General features: G+C 45.2%; 1 protein-coding gene across 1 annotated transcript in view; it reads left to right on the top strand.

Moving 5' to 3' along the window:
• The window catches only part of LOC124592796, a 687654-nt gene that overhangs the window by 511146 nt on the left and 156339 nt on the right, over window positions 1-20169 (top strand). The window contains exon 5 of the mRNA XM_047131870.1: window positions 10474-10643. Coding sequence (XP_046987826.1) covers window positions 10474-10643 — 170 coding nt within the window. The remainder of the gene's footprint in view (window positions 1-10473; window positions 10644-20169) is intronic.

The following is a 20169-nucleotide window of genomic DNA, read 5'->3' as shown; positions in this document are numbered from 1 at the left end:
GCTTGACTAGATGTCTATCATCAAATAAGTGGCTTACACCGACCGTGGAGCAATTTTGCGATGTATGAAAGGCGCGCGCTGCAAAATGACCGATTTCATCGAAAGACTTAATACATTTTTAAAAAATGTTCGAAAGATTCATTGTATCAAAATTATAACAGTACAACGCGTTCTCCCACTGGAGACTTGTAAACTGTTGGAACAGCACCACTGTTGCTTGTATGAAGCGCGACTGACTGGTGACTGATCTGAAACTTAACTGTGAAACTTTGTTCGTCAGGTGAGACTTATTTGTTGCTTATTTACCCATACACTTGTTCCAGTGTAGAAAGGTGGACTTGTCTGTCTGATAACTGCGTAGGAAAGAGAGACTCTGGCACGGAATCGTTTTGTTTTCTAAATGATTTTACAAGGTCGTCACTTGAATGAATCCTATCACTATACTGTACTCTAAATTCAGTGAAAGTGAAGATAAGAGCTGATTAGCAAATAGGCCTCAATTCAAGGAAATAATCATGTCCCCCTAGACACTGAGAACTTCCTAATTAATTATGGGAAAGAATCAGTTCCGGAAATGCTTTTAAAAATAAGGTGACAGCCACACAAGTGATCTAGGTTGGCCTAGAAAAGGCTAGATGGGGATTGGATACATAGCGGCTGAGTTATTAACATCAAGAATAGCTTCCACGATACATTTATTCTTGTATTAAGATTTTAAAAAAATACATGAAGAAGCATATTATTAAGAACCGTAACCGACCAAGGAGTGTTGGTACTGAACGCTACTGGAATAACATAGGAAATAAATACACGACTGATGCGGTTATTTGAAAATTGGAAGTACAGTAGGATACGTGGATTACAGACGCACACTTTCAGACTAGGCATTCATCGCAGAGAAAGAAGTTACTTTTAAGTTCGAGAAAGAACTAAAATCTAAAATGGGTTAGAGAGAAACTAGGCTCGATGGTGGAGTATTCGGACACAAAATTATGCCGAAATTCATAGTAAAAATTACACGGAGTTGCAATGACGAATACAGTGAACAGAGGCTACGTTCTGTGAACAGTTCTAAGGTGGGAGCCACCCTAAATCAGTTACCCACGTGGTTATCCACTAAAGAGGAACATCGATTTACTATGCAAATCACGACAAAGACAGATCACGAAATCAAACTATAATGCACGAGAATTTATTTAAAAAGAAAAATTGGTTGGTTACTAAGTGTTTAGAATACCGCGAGGACAATCTCACGAATAAACACTTGGTACCAGCTATGCAAGTGACGCAAATGAAGCTGAAATCTCCACAAAAAACAGTAGTATTTTAATATGAACGCCGGAATGATAAATAAATATGAAGTTCTCGTAATCAGTTACTTACACGTGGCATCGTTTCCCTATATGGCGAATTTATAGACCACGAAGAACAATAAATTCCGAAACTCGCGAATTACTATCACTTCCTTCATGGATTATGCTTGTCTGTAATACTTGAAAGCTACTAAGGATGAATTAGAAACTCGGTTAATCTGAACTTACACATTCACAAAATTACTGAGGACGAAAACTAGGTGTTATCTTTGCTATGACTGCCAGGGCAGTGAAGGAGCTCGCTCCGTCCTCAGTGTCCTACGACAGACCACAAGTCGACAAAGACATTAAGCACGTTCTACCTGCAGCAATTCAATAAATCGACGGACCTCCTGTCTCCGGTGTCTCTCTGACACAGAACAGTTGCCCGTAGCTTTACACACAAAGGTTGGTTAAGTTGCCCCTACATTCAGAGAAACTTACCACAAGCCCAAAGACCATATAAATATTCAGGTAAACGACAAGCACGCTTCCAAGCAGACAACAAGAGGATGGTGTGTGGTGAAACATAGGGCGATGACACAGACACAAGATGATTGCTTTACCATGTCATTTAAACCCTTAAAAAGTGTATCTTTAATATGGGAAACAACTTATTTATAAAAAAACAATTCAAATGTGGTAATATATTGTTGAAATATCGTTGTGGCAGCCAGATATAGCATTAAGCTGATCATCTTTCCCTCAGTTTGAAATTATAGGAGCATTGACATATAAGCGATACTGTTACTTAAAAGTGAGTATCGACCCTGAAACTGAATGAAGCGACTTATACAGAGACGCTTCAGTGCCTCTGCTGATTACAAGGAGTTTTTTCCTGTACCACCCCTTTAGTTCCCATTGCTATTCCCACTTGACAATGACACTTATCGCTAAGATACACTACTGGCCATTAAAATTCCGACACCACGAAGATGACGTGCTACAGAAGCGAAATTTAACTGACAGGAAGAAGATGCTGCGTTATGCAAATGATTAGCTTTTCAGAGCATTCACACAAGACTGACTCCGGTGGCGACACCTACAACCTGGTGACATGACGAAAGTTTCCAACCGATTTCTCATACACAAACAGCAGTTGACCGGCGTTGCCTGGTGAAACGTTGTTGTGATGCCTCGTGTAAGGAGGAGAAAGGCGTACCATCACGTTTCCTACTTTGATAAAGGTGGGATTGTAGCCCATCGCGATTGCGGTTTATAGAATCGTGACACTGATGCTCGCGTTGGTCGAGATCCAATGACTGTTAGCACAATATGGAATCGATGGGTTCAGAAGGGTAATACGGAACTCCGTGCTGGATCCCAACGGCCTCGTATCACTAGCAATCGAGATGACAGCCATCTTATCCGCATGGCTGTAACGGATCGTGCAGTCACGTCACGATCCCTGAGTCAACAGACGGGAACGTTTGCAAGACAACAACCATCTGCACGAACAGTTCGACGACGTTTCCAGCAGCATGGACTATCAGCTCGGAGACCGTGGCTGCGGTTACCCTTGACGCTGCATCACAGACAGGAGCGCCTACGATGGTGTACTCAACGACGAACCTGGGTGCACGAATGGCAAAACGTCATTTTTTCAGATGAATCCAGGTTCTGTTTACAGCATCATGATGGTCGCATCTGTGTTTGGAAAACATCGCTGTGAACGCACATTGGAAGCGTGTATTCGTCATCGCCTTACTGGCGTATCACCCGGCGTGATGGTATGCGGTGCCATTGGTTACACGTCTCGGTCACCTCTTGTTCGCATTGACGGCACTTTGAACAGTGGACGTTACATTTCAGATGTGTTACGACCCGTGGGTCCACCTTTCATTCGATCCCTGCGAAACCCTACATTTCAGCAGGATAATGCACGACCGCGTGTTGCAGGTCCTGTACGGGCCTTTCTGGATACAGAAAATGTTCGACTGCTGCCCTGGCCAGCACATTCTCCAGATCTCTCACCAAATGAAAACGTCTGGTCAATGGTGACCGAGCAACTGGCTCGTCACAATACGCCAGTCACTACTGTTGATGAACTGGGGAATCGTGTTGAAGCTGCATGGACAGGTGTACCTGTTCACGCCATCCAAGCTCTGTTTGGCTCAATGCCCAGGCGTATCAATGCCGTTATTAAGGCCAGAGGAGGTTGTTCTGGGTACTGATTTGTCAGGATCTATGGACCCAAATTGCGTGAAAATGTGATCAAATGTCAGTTCTAGTATAATATATTTGTCCAATGAATACCCGTTTATCATTGCATTTCTTCTTGGTGTAGCACTTTTAATGGCCAGTAGTGTATTTATCCTATCAAGCGAGGCGGCCTAATGGTATAGTAAATGGATCTGTATTCAAAAGGAAAGGAGTTGTAATTCCCGGCCAGGCATCCGTATTTAGGTTTGGCACAATTTTCCGACATCCATTAATCCGAGTATGGGTAGTTTCCTTTCCATCTTGCCCCATCCAGAGCTTGGAGTCCGTCTCCAACGTCCCCGACTTCGACGAGATGTTAAATCCAGATCTTCTTTCCCTTTTTTTGAACGTGGGCGCCTAGCCGCCCCCACGGCCTGCTGTGCAGCTCTCCCTGGCAACAGAGTTAGGCCAGGTGCGCACTGGGACTCAGTTGAGAACGGCAGGGCAGCGCAGGAAGGCTTTCATGTCTCACGAGTGTAAATACAACAGCGAAAATTGAAGAGCGGGGCAGAGCGGCACACTCCCTCCTTCTGCCTCCGCCGCTTAGTGTTCGGGACACAGTTTGCTGCGCGAGCGCGATACCTGCTCCCGCGAGGTGGTGTTTCAAAGTGACGACCTCGAAGTTGAAGGTATGGGAAATATTGATAGTTACGAGGAAGTTTCATCTCAGATTGAGGGTCCTGCGGAACTGAACATTTCCTCATTAATCAAGCACCCCCGTTTCAAAGAACAACCAAAGAAAGTGAAGAAACTGATCTCTCCAAGCTTGTACAACAGTCCATTGTGCAGAGTGAACAATGAGGCAAAGGAAAGAGAGACTGAACGTAAAAAAGGTTGAAGACTCAAAACACGCCTGTGGCCTACCATATAATTTCTTCGCGTCGATGTACCAAGGAACTAAAAATAAGCCGCCGAAAGATCAACATTTCATCCGAGGTAAAATATTTGATGTGATTTCGCAAACTGAGGCATCTCTCCTAAGAACTCAGTCCTCCATCTCGGAATTAAGACGCAGCAAGTGTTCATACCCGTCGGACTCGTTGTAAGCCAGAGTTACGTCTTTGACACTTCTTTAGACCTCAGTTAACGTGCCTGGATTTTACGCTCAAATCATGAACAGTAACAATAACTTCTCTTGCTGAGTTTCCAAAGTAATCTATGTAACTCTTTCTTATTTCGGTAACACGTCGCTCACGAACACAGCAAGCTTTTCGCCACTTACAATTGATTTTTGGGGATTACATTCATCAGAAAATATAATTTCCGCACAATCTTTTGAACCTCGTGCAACTTACTGGCTTAAACAGAAGCATTTAGTGACCTGTTTATCCGAAAACTTTTCTTGTCAAAGTGAATGCGCCATGAGTATTTCTCCTGTACGAGTATCCGATTCTATATTCTGATTTGTTCCGTTTTGAAGTGTTACATAGCAACATCAGCATGTCATTTTCTTCATCAGAACCCGACTCTGAACTAAGGTTCGTGAGTTCTGCCAGCCCTTTACAAGGAAGGTCTGCGTACTGTATCAACAAGGAAAGACAGCGTGACATTGGCTAAACTGCCTCCCAACATGCGCACACACCGTGACGCGAAGTAAGGGTGGTTATAAGTAAATTTTCCCAATTTAACACGTTATAATACGGAAACTATTTACTGTACGAGTATCAAACTTGATAGCATTAATGTCCAGAGTATGGGGTGCATGATTTCCATGCGTCACAGCGCCACCGTCCAACTCCAACTATGGCCACCAGGTGCCGTGGTCAGTCGTCGTAATTCATGGTCTCACACACTTGATCAGTCGCAGTGCACTTGTTGACGTGTCAACATGAACTTGGACAAAGGGAGCAGGGCATTACTGGTGAGGCTCTGTTATCAAAACAACAGTAATGCTGCAGCTGCACATCGAGAACATCATTGGGTGAAAGGATTACGGAAGGGTCCTCTTTCTCCACCTGCTGTGCGGAGCGCGACGAAGAAGTTCGAATCAGCTGGAAAGTTCGGCGTCTCTCCGGGAAGAGGCCGACGACCTGTTGCACCACACGTGTTTGATGAAATCGCTGTTGCTATGGCAGACAAGGTTGCGCGCAATTCTCGATCGTCAGGCAGTGCGTCTCCTGTGTCGCGACAGTTGAACGTTCCGGGGTCCACTGTACGGAAGGTGCTTCGAACCATTCTCAAATGGGATCCACGCAAGATCCATATCGTACAGCAGCTTGCAGCAGAGGACACACAGCGACGTGTTGACTTCGCTTTCCACTTTCTCGCAAGGACTGAAGTTGACGAGGACTGGCACTGGACCATCCTATGGACAGACGAAGCTCATTTTTCTCTGACGAGTGAGGTGAACGCACAGAACTACTGAGTGTGGATAGCTTCACTTCCAGTTTTTTGTCTTGACAGCTACGTTCATCATCGGCCCATTCTTTTTTGAACAGGCTGGAGCTCAAGGACCGAAGACGTGCAGTGTGACTGGTCACCGTTACTGCAATATGCTTCGCCAGCATGTCATTCCCGCCTCACAGGAGAAAGACGCATTGAACTCAACAGTTTTCATGCAAGACGGGGCTCCACCGCGCATCGCTCGTGAAGTTCACCTATTCTCCGAAACACATTTGGTAAAGATCGAATTATCAGACGATCGCTTCCAAATGCTTGGCCGGCACTATCACCTGATCTCACTCCCTGTGATTTCTGGTTGTGGGGCTACCTGAAGGAGAGGGTTTACCAGGGGAACATCGATATATGTGCTGAACTGAAGTGCAGCATGTGAAGAGAGGTTAGAGCATACCTACAGACATGCTTCTTTCTGCTGTGCAGAATGCAATTCTGCGCATTCAGACTCTTCTGGAGACTGACGGTCGCCATATTGGGCCCCTTTTGTAGCAGTAATGGTACTGGTATGAAATGGTATGATGTACCGTAGCAGCACTGAGACGTGCTCACTCCGAACTATGCGTTTTCTTGAACTTGGCTGTCTATCTGTGTTCGGTTTCCCGCCGTTGTTGTGGTGATGCCATGGTTCTTCCTCCTTCTACGTGTGGCATCTGCGATGTGTATCGATATTTGCACCGTGTACTATCTTTGCTCTTGTGCATATAGTTTCCGGCTAAAGGGTCTGCGGGAGTCGCTCGGTTGGTGCGGACCAGGGAGGATCTCCATGTGGTGCAGTCGGCTGGGTCCGCTGGCGGTCCCTGCGTGGTGTCGGAGCATGTATGGAGCTGTCCGATCGCTACGAGCTTCGTGGCTCACCGACCTAGGACGTCAAAGTTGAGTGGTGTGTTAAGTACCCAAGTCACGTCCGTTCATGTTGTGTCGTTCGTTTCGGTGATTCGTTGTTGAGGAGCTTTCCCTGTGAGTAACACCGAGCGTTTGTAGAGGTGAAATCGAGCCGCCGTGTGGTGGAGTTAACTATATTGGTTCACTACAATTCAAGTTCACCAGAAGAATTTTCTGCCTTGTGGCCGTTGGTGTTCTGGTTACCTGCCATGGCCACTGACGTAAATTCAGGCAGTGTTCCTTTTCGATGAAGTTAACTATATTACCTTACTTCAAATTCAAGTGTACCAGCGGAATGTTCTGCCTTGTGGCCGTTAGTATTCCGGTTACCTGCCCTGGCCACTAACGTAATTTCAGGCAGCGTCCTTTCCTCACCTGTTGTCGCTGTCCAACATGGTGTGTAGTTTTGACAGCTTAATACATATTTCATTGTGGATAATTACGTCCGTAAGAGTTTGGTCTTTGAGTTTTTATGTACCGATTGGGGCGAGCAAGTCGTTTGGTCGGCCGGTCTGTGACTGTCTCTTGGATGGGTTACCGACGGATCAAGTGTAGTTGGTCCCATTACCTCTCTCACCCAAGTGAACGCTAATGTTTGGAGGGCGGGCCCACCCCCACCCCCCTGGAGGCGTGTGAGTGCCGTTTTCTGTACTGTCCTTTTCATGGGTGTTTAATGGTCTGTTAGTAAACTATTATAGCCAATGTTTTAAAAGAAAAAAAATTTATTGTCTTTTATATAAATCAATTTATGTATTTCAATTGTGGGTCTTCTGCCGCTTAAAACATTATTCTTAAATTTAGTTATTGTCGTTTCGTTGCTTTTCATTTAGTGTTCGTTCAGCCATTGAAAATTTAAAGGTTAAGATATTTTTGAATTTTTGAAAAATCAGCTGTGGTCCTTCAGCCGCTTAAAGCCTTATTCTCAAAATTTCCCCTTAAGTGAAGACATTGCGGCCTTCTGCCTTAAAAGATTATGGTAATATATTTTAAAATTTTGAAATTTAATTGTGGCCTTCAGCTGTTCGTATTGCACCTTGATATGTTTGTTCGATCTACTTTTGCCTTGAGGCTTTGCACCTAGCTGTCATATATATATATATATATATATATATATATATATATATATATATATATATATATATATATATATGCTATTTTAACTGCATTTTTATCTTGTTGAGTTTTAAGATATCTTGTTTGGAGGCCTTCAGCCATGAAAGAACTGCATTTTGAAACTCGTAGTTGTAAAGGTTCGGCTATGTGCCGTTTTGATTTAAAGGTGTTATTAAATTATTACAATAAATTACAGCTTTGAGTGAAACTGAACGACATATTATTTGGCCCTCTCCACATTCCTAAACACCTGTTCTGCCCAGCGGGTTTAGCGGGCGTATGAAGCACATTAAAAGTGTTTCAATTGAATTGATTCTGCATTATTTCTCTTCCCCGTGTCCCTAACATTAATGCCACCAAGTTTGGTCCTTGTACGACAGTTAGCTTCCGTGTTATAACGTGTTAAGTAGGGAAAGTTTAATTATAACCACCCGGTATTTTCTTCGCTGCCCTGCCCTCCCCTTCGTCGACTGCGTTGCGATGTTCGCCTGGCCTTCGCGCTCTGTTCCAGTGAGCACATAAACAAAGCGCCATTCGCCACCTGACTCCGTGACTGGGTTCACACGCTGCCACAGGCTCGGAAGTGACGGGCTGCTCGCGGCCGCGGTGTGCTGACCATTTTAGAGGCCACGTCACGGCCGTCCCACATCACGGCGCCAGCCTCCGTCTGCAGGCGAGAAACACCGTGTCACAGCTCGTATTACTGTCGCGGACACGTCACTCTACAATTAGTTAATGTTCATGGGAAGTCGACATACACTCCCAGTTCTCTCGCTACACCGAAATAAAAAGTTCACCACCTGAGGACTCTGATATATTCGCACTGGAGGTAATGCGCAACGTCACGGCACGTGATGGTGCAGTTAGAGGAACGCAACATCACCGCTACGTTTCGTTTGGATTCGACACTGATGAAACTGCACCTTCAAATGATTGCTTGGTTCAGTACATATCACTTCTACACTACTGGCCATTAAAATTGCTACACCACGAAGATGACGTGCTACAGACGCGAAATTTAACCGACAGGAAGAAGATGCTGTGATATGCAAATGATTAGCTTTTCAGACCATTCACACAAGGTTGGCGCCGGTGGCGACACCTACAACGTGCTGACATGAGGAAAGTTTCCAACCGATTTCTCATACACAAACAGCAGTTGACCGGCGTTGCCTGGTGAAACGTTGTTGTGATGCCACGTGTAAGGAGGAGAAATGCGTACCACCACGTTTCCGACTTTGATAAAGGTCGGATTGTAGCCTATAGCGATTGCGGTTTATCGTATCGCGACATTGCTGGTCGCGCCGGTCGAGATCCAATGACTGTTAGCAGAATATGGAATCAGTGGGTTCAGGAGCGTAATACGGAACGCCGTGCTGGATCCTAACGGCCTCGTATCACTAGCAGTCGAGATGACAGCCATCTTATCCACATGGCTGTAACGAATCGTGCAACTACGTCTCGATCCCTGAGCCAACAGATGGGTACGTTCGCAAGACAACAACCATCTGCACGAACAGTTCGACGACGTTTCCAGCAGCATGGACTATCAGCTCGGAAACCATGGCTGCGGTTACCTTTGAGGCTGCACCACAGACAGGAGCGCCTCCGCTGGTGTACTCATCGACGAACCTGGGTGCACGAATGGCAAAACGTCATTTTTTCGGATGAATCTAGGTTCTGTTTACAGCATCATGATGGTCGCACCCGTGTTTGGCGACATCGCGGTGAACGCACATTGGAAGCGTGTATTCGTCCTCGCCATACTGGCGTATCACTCGGGGTGATGGTATTGGGTGCCATTGGTTACACGTCTCGGTCACCTCTTGTTCGTATTGACGGCACTTTGAACCATGGACGTTACATTTCAGATGTGTACGACCCGTGGCTCTACCCTTCATTCGATCCCTGCGAAACCCTTCATTTCAGCAGGATGATGCACGACCGAATGTTGCAGGTCCTGTACGGGCCTTTCTGGATACAGAAAATGTTCGACTGCTGCCCTGGCCAGCACATTCTCCAGATCTCTCACCAACTGATAAACGTCTGGTCAGTGGTGGCCGAGCAACTGGGTCGTCACAATACGCCAGTCTCTACTGTTGGTGAACTGTGGTATTGTGTTGAAGCTGCATGGGCAGCTGTACTTGTACACGCCATCCAAGCTCTGTTTGACTCAATGCCCAGGCGTATTAAGGCCGTTATTACGGCCCGAAGTGGTTGTTCTGGGTACTGATTTGTCAGGATCTATGCTCCCAAATTGCGTGAAAATGTAATCACATGTCAGTTCTAGTACAATATATTTGCCCAATGAATACCCGTTTATCATCTGAATTTCATCTTGGTGTAGCAATTTTAATGGCCAGTAGTGTATATTTACATATCGCTATCCGATGACTTGTCACCTCAGTGTATTTGCTGATTCCGAAATGTCGTCGCCTCACTTGTTGTCTTGCAGTGTCTCAACACTTTACAGAGAATGCCACGAGCACAGTATAGTTCGCTGAAGTGTGAGGTGTTTGTTGTGCAGGGCGGTGCGCAGCTCGCGGGAGAGCTCCCGCCGCAGCAGGACCCGCCGGCTGTTCACGCTGTACTCGCTGTACGCGTGGGGCGTGCCCACCGTCATCACCGGCGTCGCCTACTACCTCAGCGCCACCGGCAGGATGTTCGGCCTCGGCCGCGTCTCCTGCTTCATCCAGCGTAAGTCCTAACTCCACCTACATTCTACTAATGGCTGAAAAATACTGACACGAACAGAAGAATGGTAAAACTGGTAGAAGCCGACCTCGGGGAAGATCTTTTTGGATTCCGGAGAAAAGTAGGAACACGCGAGGCAATACTGACCCTACGACTTCTCTTAGACGATAGGTTAAGTAAAGGCAAACCTATGTTTGTAGCATTTGTAGACTTAGAGAAAGCTTTTGAAAATGTTGACTTGAATACTCTCTTTGAAGATCTGAAAGGAGCGTGAAATACAGCGAACGAAAGGCTACTTACAACTTGTACAGAAACCAGACGGAAGTTATAAGAGTTGAGGGGCATGAAAGGGAAGCAGTGGTTGAGAAAGGAGTTAGACAAGGTCGTAAACTATCCCCCGATGTTATTCAATGTGTACACTGAGCAAGCAGCAAGGGATCCCAAAGATAATTTCGGATTAGGAATTGAAGTTCAAGAGGAAGAAATAAAAACTTTGAGGTTTGCCGATAACATTTCAATTCTGTCAGAGACAGCAAAGGACTTGGAAGAGCAGTTGAACTGAATGGACACTGTCTTGAAAGGAGGGAATAGATCGAATTAAATCAGGTTAAGCCAAGGGAATTAGATTAGGAAACGAGACAAAGTAGTAGATGAGTTTTGCTATTTGGGCAGCAAAATAATTAATTACGGCCGAAGTAGGGAGGACGTAAAATGTAGTCTAGTAATGGTAAAAAATAAGTTTCTGAAGAAGAGAAATTTGTTAATATCGAAAAAAATCACAGTGTCAGGAAGTCTTTTCTGAAAGTATTTGAATGGAGTGTAGCCATTTATGGAACTGAAACATCGACGATAAACATATTAGACAAGAAGACAACAGGAGCTTCTGAAATGTCGTGCTACAGTAAAACGCTGAAGATTGGATGGATAGATTATGTAGGTAATGAGGAATACTGAATACAGGGCAGAAAAGAAATTTGTGGCACAACCTGATTAGAAGAAGGGATCGGTTGATAGAACATATTCTGAGACATCAAGGGATCATCAATTTACATAGGAGTGAATTGAGATGTTGGGGGGGGGGGGGGGGAGGGGGTAAAATCGTAGAGGGAAACCAAGAAATAAATACAGTAATCAGATTCAGAACGATGTAGGCTGTAGTAGTCATTCGCCGATGAAGAGGCTTGTACAGGAGAGAGTAGCATCTAGTGGTCCTTCAAACCAATCTTCGAACTGAAGACAACATCAGCAACATTCTAGTGCTCTCAACAAGTCAACAACTATGCTTCTTTTCGACTCTAAATGTGCATCAAACGGGACGTCAGCTATTGAAAAGTGTAACCCACTCAATTTGTAGAAATGTCGCGTTGGATGGCAGGTACTGTCATTTCCACGCTAACGAGCAATAGAACAAGATTTTTCCAGTCTTTCTCGAGAGAGACCACTTCTATCGCCACAGCGTAACGAATAGCTTTGAGTGTCGCGAGACAGAACGAAGTATCCTCTTAACACTCTGACAGCCTCGTCTAGAATGGGCCAGACACTTGGCACCAGCTTAGCTAGTTGTGTCCAGACTGAGGGTACCCATTGCATTGGACACTCCATCTTTGGCGTTGTGGAGCCAATGGGTGTACCGTGAGCTCCTCTCTCTCCCTTTTTTGGTATGAGTAGTACTTGCAACCTACGCCCTTAATCATTTGCTGAATGTGTTCCAATGTCTGTCTTCCTCTACAGTTTTAACCCTCTGCAGCTCCATCTATTACTATGGAAGTTATTCCCTGATGTCTTATCAGATGTCCTATCATCCTGACCCTTCTTCTCGTCAGTGTTTTCCATATGTTCCTCTCTTCACCGATTTTACGAAGAACCTCCTCGTTCTTGACCGGGTAAGCCCATCTAATCCTCAACATTCTTCTGTAGCACCACAGCTCAAACTCTTCGATTCTCTTCTGCCCTGTCCTCCCACTGTCCACTATTCACTACCACACAATGACGAGTTCCAAGCATACATTCCCACAAATTTCTTTCCAAAATTAAGGTTCAAATGGCTCTGAGCACTATGGGACTTAACGTCTTAGGTCATTAGTCCCCTAGAACTTAGAACTAGTTAAACCTAACTAACCTAAGGACATCACACACATCCGTGCCCGAGGCAGGATTCGAACCTGCGACCGTAGCGGTCTCGCATTTCCAGACTGCAGCGCCTAGAACCGCACGGCCACTTCGGCCGGCCCAAAATTAAGGCCTATGTCTGATACGAGTAGACTTCTTTTAACCATGTGTTAGCCTGCTTTATATATCGTCCTTGCTTCGTCCGTCAAGGGTTATTTTGCAACAAGGTATCAGAATTTCTTATTTATGTATACCTCGTGACCACCAGTTTTGATGTTAAGGTTCTCGCTATTCATATTTCTGCTACTCCTCATTACCTTTGGCTTTTTCCGGTTTACTTTCAATCCGTAAACTCTACTCAGAGCACTGCTCATTCCATTCAGCAGATCCTGTAATTCTCCTTCACATTCTCTGAGGATAGCAATGTCATCAGCGAATCTTATCGCTGATATCCTTTCACTCCGACTTTTAATTTCACTTTCGAACTTTTCTTTTATTTTCTTTATAACAGCAGGAGCGAAAGACTGCATCCCTTTTTAATGCGAACACTTCTTTCTTGGTCTTTCAGGCCTATTATTCTCTCTTGGTTCTTGTGCAGTCATGTTGTATACCACCCATCTTTGCCTTTAGCTTACTCCTATTTTTCTTAGAATTTCGAACATCTTATACGATTTTACAATATCAGATGCTTTTTCTAAGTCGACGGATGCTATGAGTGTGTCTTCCTTTTTCTTCAACCTTGCTTCCACTATCAGGCGTAACGTGACAACTGCCTATCTGACGTCTTTACCTTTCCTAAAGTCAAACTGATCGTCATCTAGCACAACTTCAATTTTCTTTTCCACTTTTCACTATATTATTCTTGTTAGTAACTTGGATGCATGAGCTGTTAAACTGATTGTCCAACAGTTTTCGCACTGACCTAACCTTGCTATCTTAGAGTTGTATCATACTTGCCCCAAAGTCTGATAGTACTTCGCCAGTCTCATACATTCTACAATAGGTTAAATTTCAGTACATAACCTCTAAAATAGCATCCCACCTGTGCAACAATAACATCAATAAATCGCAGTTTGGATTTCAGAAAAGTTGCTCAACTGAGAAAGCCGTTTACACGTTCACGCCCCAAATTTTATAATCGTTAAATAACAAATAACACTAGCTGGTATTTTATTTGACCTGTCTCAGGCATTTCACTGTGTGACTCACAATTTTCTGATAGCTAAACTGAGGTTTTACCAAACTGGTGGTATAGCCAACCCATGAAAGTCACATCTAACCGAAAGAAAGCAGGAAATTGTACTTAACAATACAGAAACCAATGTAAGCAGGGGAGATTCTTATGGTTCGTTTGATACCATTACAAATGAGGGGCTCAAAGTAAAAGTGGTACAAGTGGCATTTCACTAGCAGATGATCTAAATGCACATTTGGTGTGTGTAGATCTCTTCTGAGTAAAAGAACTACAAGCGATTTCCTGCACAGTGACGCACTCTGTGATAAAGTTTTAGCTCGAAGCCAATGGCTGTACTGTAATTAGAATACAACTAGTGGAAGCGGCAAAGGAGAATTCCTGCTATCTTAAAGAAGGTGTAGGTATGTATTCTTCTAAAAGTGCAGTCGTATCCTAAGGTATACGCTTTTAACAGTTCTTATATTAATATTTAATGCATGTTTAAATAGACCAAATTTTGAACTACAGGTTGTACATCTTCAGACAAAATTAGCATACTAACACAATAGATCATAAGGTCCTCAAACTTGGTCATATTTATATGAATTATGATAAAGATTGTAGTGCCCATGAAAAGGCAAAGAAACACTTCAGACGTGTCTTGTTCCCCAAGACAGGACAGAAGTAGTGAAGCATGTCAGCAAAAGTATTTGGTTGTGGAAACGAAAACAGGAAACTTTCTTTCAATTAAAGCCATGGATGGAATAGCAAGAGATAAAGTTGCGAAAGACACAGAAAGAAGTAAAATACAAAGGAGGGTTACCAGGTAGACCTGAATCAACAAAGAAAATCCTTTAACAATGCAGTTGAAGTAGCCACTGAACCGTGGCCTTGACGTTATAGAAGCGGACTGTAGGAGGCCCAATATTGGTCCGCCATCAATATTCTTCTGCAGCTTCTGCATCGAGATGTGTCTGCAGCAATATCTGAGATATGGAAAAAACCTCAGGAGATGAACTCCACTTAACCACGAGTTCTGTAACAATACAGCCCATTCCCAGACCTTAGTTACCAACGGTGTAGGAAGAGGCAGCGGAGAAAGAAAAGGTCAAGGAAGGGGACGAGGAAGACTGAAAAATGCACATCACAGTGGTACAGCATCACGAGTGTTGCCCAGGAAAGACATTCTTCAATAGATCCCACAGAAAGAAATGATTATGATTCTATAGACACTGACTGTGCGAGGATTGTAGAAAGTTACTATGAATAATCTCTCGCTATGTGTTTGAACCACACCAGGATACACTGGTGGATAAAAATCCCAACAGCAAGAAGGAGTTGTGCGACAGAAAAAAAGGTAGTAAGCGAGTTTCTACATGTGAAACATGATGTCCAAATTTCGCACCAACTGCATAAGAGTGGCGCTAGTGGCCCCAGCATGAGGACACAAATAGGTTTGCCATTAATTCACGCTGCAACGGTCGCGAACTTTAGTTACCTTTGTGACTGGATATGGTGAGTTGGTGTTAGCCAAGAATGCCTTTAGGGTGACAAAGACGCCATTATCAACATGTCACTGAGCTTGAATGAGATCGCGTAACAGGGCTACAGGAAGCTGGATGTTTCTTCTCTGATACTGCAGAAAGACTTGGCAGAAATGTAGCCACTGTACACGATTGCTGGCAGCGGTCTTCACGAGGATGTACGGTCGCAAGAGGACCGGATTCTGGGTGGCTACCTGGCACTACCGAGAGGGAACACCATCGTGTTCGGCGTATGGCTCTGGCGCATCGTACTGCAACTGCAGCAGCAATTTGAGCACCAGTTGGCACCACAGTGATACAACGAACTGTTACCAATCGGTTACTTGAAGGACAACTCTGTAGCAAACGCCTGTAGTGTGATTTCAGCGGTGCGAAGCGAGAGCTCATTGGAAGGCAGGGTGGGGGTCTGTTGTGTTTTCTGATGAAAACTGGTTCTGCCTCGGTGCCAGTGATGGCCCTGTGATGATTATGAGGAAGGCAGCTGAGGGCCGCCACCAACCTGTTTGCATGCTAGATGCAGTGGACCAGTACCACTCACCCTGACTGCAAATTTATACATCAGTCTGGTGATTCGACCTGGTGTGCTGCCATTCACGAACAGCATTCCAGGTAATGTTTTCCAACAGGATAACGCTCGCCCACATACCGCTATTGAAACCCAACATGCTCCACAGAGTGTCGACATGTCGCCTTGCCTTGCTCGATTACCAGATCTGTCTCCAGTAGAGCACGTATGTGACATCACCGGATGACAATTCCAGCGTCATCCACAAACAGCGTTAACCGTCCCTGTATTGACCTATAGTACGAAGTGCAGCAGACACGGAATTCCATCCCACCAACTGACATCCGGCTCCTGGACAACACAATGCATGCACGGTTTCATGCTTGCATGCAACATTCTGGCGGTTAGACCTGTTAACTTCCCAGCATATCACATTTGTAATGGCTTATCCCGCGCTTACATTAACCTCTGATCCTGCAACGGTAGCCGGCCGCTGTGGTCGACCCGTTCTAAGCGCTTCAGTCGTGGCTGCTACGGTCGCAGGTTCGAATCCTGCTTCGGGCGTGGATGTGTCTGATGTCCTTTGGTTAGTTAGGTTCAATTAGTTCTAAGTTCTAGGGTTCTGATGACCTCAGATGTTAAGTCCCATACTGCTCAGAGCCATTTCAACCATTTTTTTTCCTGCAAGGTTAATCGCTTACATATGTTGCCTAGACAAATGTATTCCCAAAATTTTATTGCTCTATATTAATTGTCTCTTGGTGTTGCGATTTTTTTCTGTCAGTTTATTTTCGTTTTCGTTTTTCATTTTATTTACTACTTACGTATTGTTTTCGAAGTGTTATTGCTGATTAATTACTCACGTATCGTTGTCTTATAGAGAACATGCATTGCACTATGTACATCATGCGCTATACGAAAAAAGTCTTCAAAATACAGCACGGCAAACAAAATGTTTGTGCACTTGTATGTGTTTTACTCGAAAAAGTTTTAAGATGCAAGGAGTATAAGTATTTTTCATATATTATAAAAAAACAATGCAGTGGCACTACAATATCTAACCACACCTACAACTATGCACAGACTAACACGTCATTAGAAAAAAATATCTGATATTTCGATAATAGCTCACATAATTTATAAATAACCATTTAACTCTGGCAGTCATTTAGTCAGTTTGTTTCAGCAAGCGCACTTACCACTTGTACTCTCAGCCCCCCAATTAATCGTACAAGTGATCCATGGGACGTGAAACTAACTAACTAAGTCTTATTAATCTAATTAATCTCACCACACTTTAGATCAATGCGCATGTAGCTGTAGTGTACCTGCTGATGGATGTATGCTGCCGAAACACGTCGTAATAATAAATATTCTGCGGCATCCGCCTCGTCTTGGCTTTCTCCATGCATTTTTTACTCAAAGTAGAACAATATTACGTGTAAACAATTCAGTCTTGCATTCCAGTTTTAATGGTGACATGAAACATGAGTACGACACTGCAGTGCCTGTGTTAAACTGATGACGATGCGCTGCGGCGACCACAGCCGTTACGAAACATATCAGATGAATTCGCAGTTGCGAAAAATGACACTGCTGAAAATCTGTGCCGGAAGTCTTGGCGTGAGTCGGGCACGGATAGCCAAATGGTAAGGCGACCGCTCGCGATAAGCGGGAAATACGGGTTCGAGTCCCGCTCCGGCACAAATTTTCATTGTCATCATTCCTTTCTACAGCTGATGGTAGTCATTTTTCGCAATTGCGAATTCATCATATTGAAACATGAGTGGTTACGAGAATCGCTGGGTGGTTTAGTTCATATAATCTTGATTACAACGTTCTTTACCTTGTTTTTAGTATTACATTTTTGTCTGTCTAACGTTTCTGCATATGTGTCGGTTCCTGGATCTATTGTGGGGTCCCCAGAAATCGCGGTTCTCACGGGTCCGACGCAGCTGGGGCTTCATTACATCCCTTCAGCAGACGACCTCCGGGCGAGATACGAAGAGTCTGACGCTCACCGGCCCATGGCTAAGTCGGTTATAGCCGAAACAGAAATGGACGTTTTGTTCTAGCTTCGGCGAAATGCAGTTCGCACAATAGTGTACCCGAGCACGGGGGTAGGGCGAAGAGAGCCATCCCCGCTAGGTTAGCTGACCTCGAGAGCAAACAAACATTCTGCCGGGAGGCAGCGGGACACCACTCGCTAGTCAAAATAATCTCGTCTCCAGCGTAGGCTACTCAGGAGAATACAGAGTGTCCCATGGGAATGTAGACCCTTCAAATTTTCCGTTCCTGTCTCCAGAAATCTTACGAGCTGGGGGAACGACCCCCACGCTCTGGGAATCGGGCCAGCCGGCTACTGTTTCGTGCAGAAACTGCTGATTGGTTAGTCCAAAGTTAACACTTGGTGGGAGGCTAAGGTTCATGATAATTTGCGGTAACTGAAGGGCGTTTCGGGGCTGCCCTACGATTGGCCGCGAGGGAGAAACGTGAGCGTTGCCCCAAGTTTAGATAGGAAGCCAGGGACACGAGGACTGGGCTATAGTATTCCGGGGACGGCAAGTGAATTAGCCGTTCGTGTTTTGAGTCTTAAAGTTTTTCTTTCGGAAGGGCGTCCGCCCCGATGGCGCGCGGAGTCTGCAAGCATTGCCACTGTAGCTGGCAGTCCTGTCCACACCTAATGCGACACTCCGGCAGAGCTCAGCGGCGCATCGTCGGCCGCCAAGCACGCAGTCCAACGGTCATAAGACGGCACTACAATGCGAGAGGCTGGCGCAGGAGCGAAGAATAATGTGGAGGGGGATGTTTTTGATAGAACGGTTGAATTCACGGCGATTCCTGGTATCTGTGCAGTGTGCAAATTAAGGGGCGCAGCACGAGCATTCTTATTCTACACTCATGCTCATAAATTAAGAATAATTGCGGAATGTGGTGCCACACAACGTGGCACTACACAAAACTGGCGCTTATAGCATAGGCACATAGGGAACACACATGACACAGATCTGTAAATCCACGGTATTGGTGATAAGTTGAGAAAACTGTCCCGAAACACGTGTGCTACATACCGCCACTGTTTCCTACGCATGTACCCCGACATCACTATGGGATATGATCACCATGCACACGTACACAGGCCGCACAACGGGTTGGCGTTCTCTGGATCAGGTGGTCGAGCAGCTGCTGGGGTATGGCCTCCCGTTCTTGCACCAGTGCCTGTCGGACCTCCTGAAGTGTCGTAGGGGTTTGAAGACGCGCAGAGATACGTCGACAGAGAGCGTCCCAGACGTGCTCGATGGGGTTTAGGTCTGGAGAACAGGCAGGCCACTCCATTCGACCGACATCTTCTGTTTCAAGGTACTCCTCCACGATGGCAGCTCGGTGGGGCCGTGCGTTATCATCCAAAGGAGGACGGTGGGACCCACTGCACCCCTGAAAAAGCGGACATACTGGTGCAAAATGACGTCCCGATACATCTGACCTGTTACAGCTCATCTGTCAAAGACATGCAGGGGTGTACATGCACCAATCATAATCCCACCCCACACCATCAAACCACGACCTCAATACAGCTCCCTTTTAAGGACATTAAAGGGTTAGTATCTGGTTCCTGGTTCACGCCAGATGAAAACCCGTCGATAATCACCGTTCAGACAATACCTGGACTCGTCCGTGAACATAACCTGGGACCACTGTTCCAGTGACAATGTACTGTTTCTCGACACCAGGATTTACGAGCTCTCCTGTGACCAGGGGTCAGTGGAATGCACCTTGTAGGTCTCCGGGCGAATAAATCATGTCTGTTCAGTCGTCTGTAACTGTGTGTCTGGAGACAACTGTTCCAATGGCTGCGGTAAGGTCCCGAGCGAGGATACCTGCAGTAATCCGTGGCCGTCTGCTGGCACTGATGGTGAGATATCGGTCTTCTTATGGTGTTGTACACTGTGAACGTTCCACACTGTAGCTCCTAGACATGTTTCCTATCTGCTGGAATCGTTGCCATGATAGTGAGATCTCACTTTGTGGCACACGGAGGGTCCGTGCTACGAACTGCTGTGTTTGAGCAGCCTCCAGTCGCCCTAGCATTCTACCGCTCATAACGTCATCAATACGTGTTCTTTCAGCTATTTTCAACACACACTCACCATTAGCAAGTCTGGAAACGTATTCACATTTACTCGCTGCACCGTACTC

This window comes from Schistocerca americana, chromosome 2 (assembly GCF_021461395.2).
Source record: "Schistocerca americana isolate TAMUIC-IGC-003095 chromosome 2, iqSchAmer2.1, whole genome shotgun sequence".
NCBI lineage: Eukaryota > Metazoa > Arthropoda > Insecta > Orthoptera > Acrididae > Schistocerca > Schistocerca americana.
This window is presented reverse-complemented; position numbering and strand designations above follow the sequence as displayed.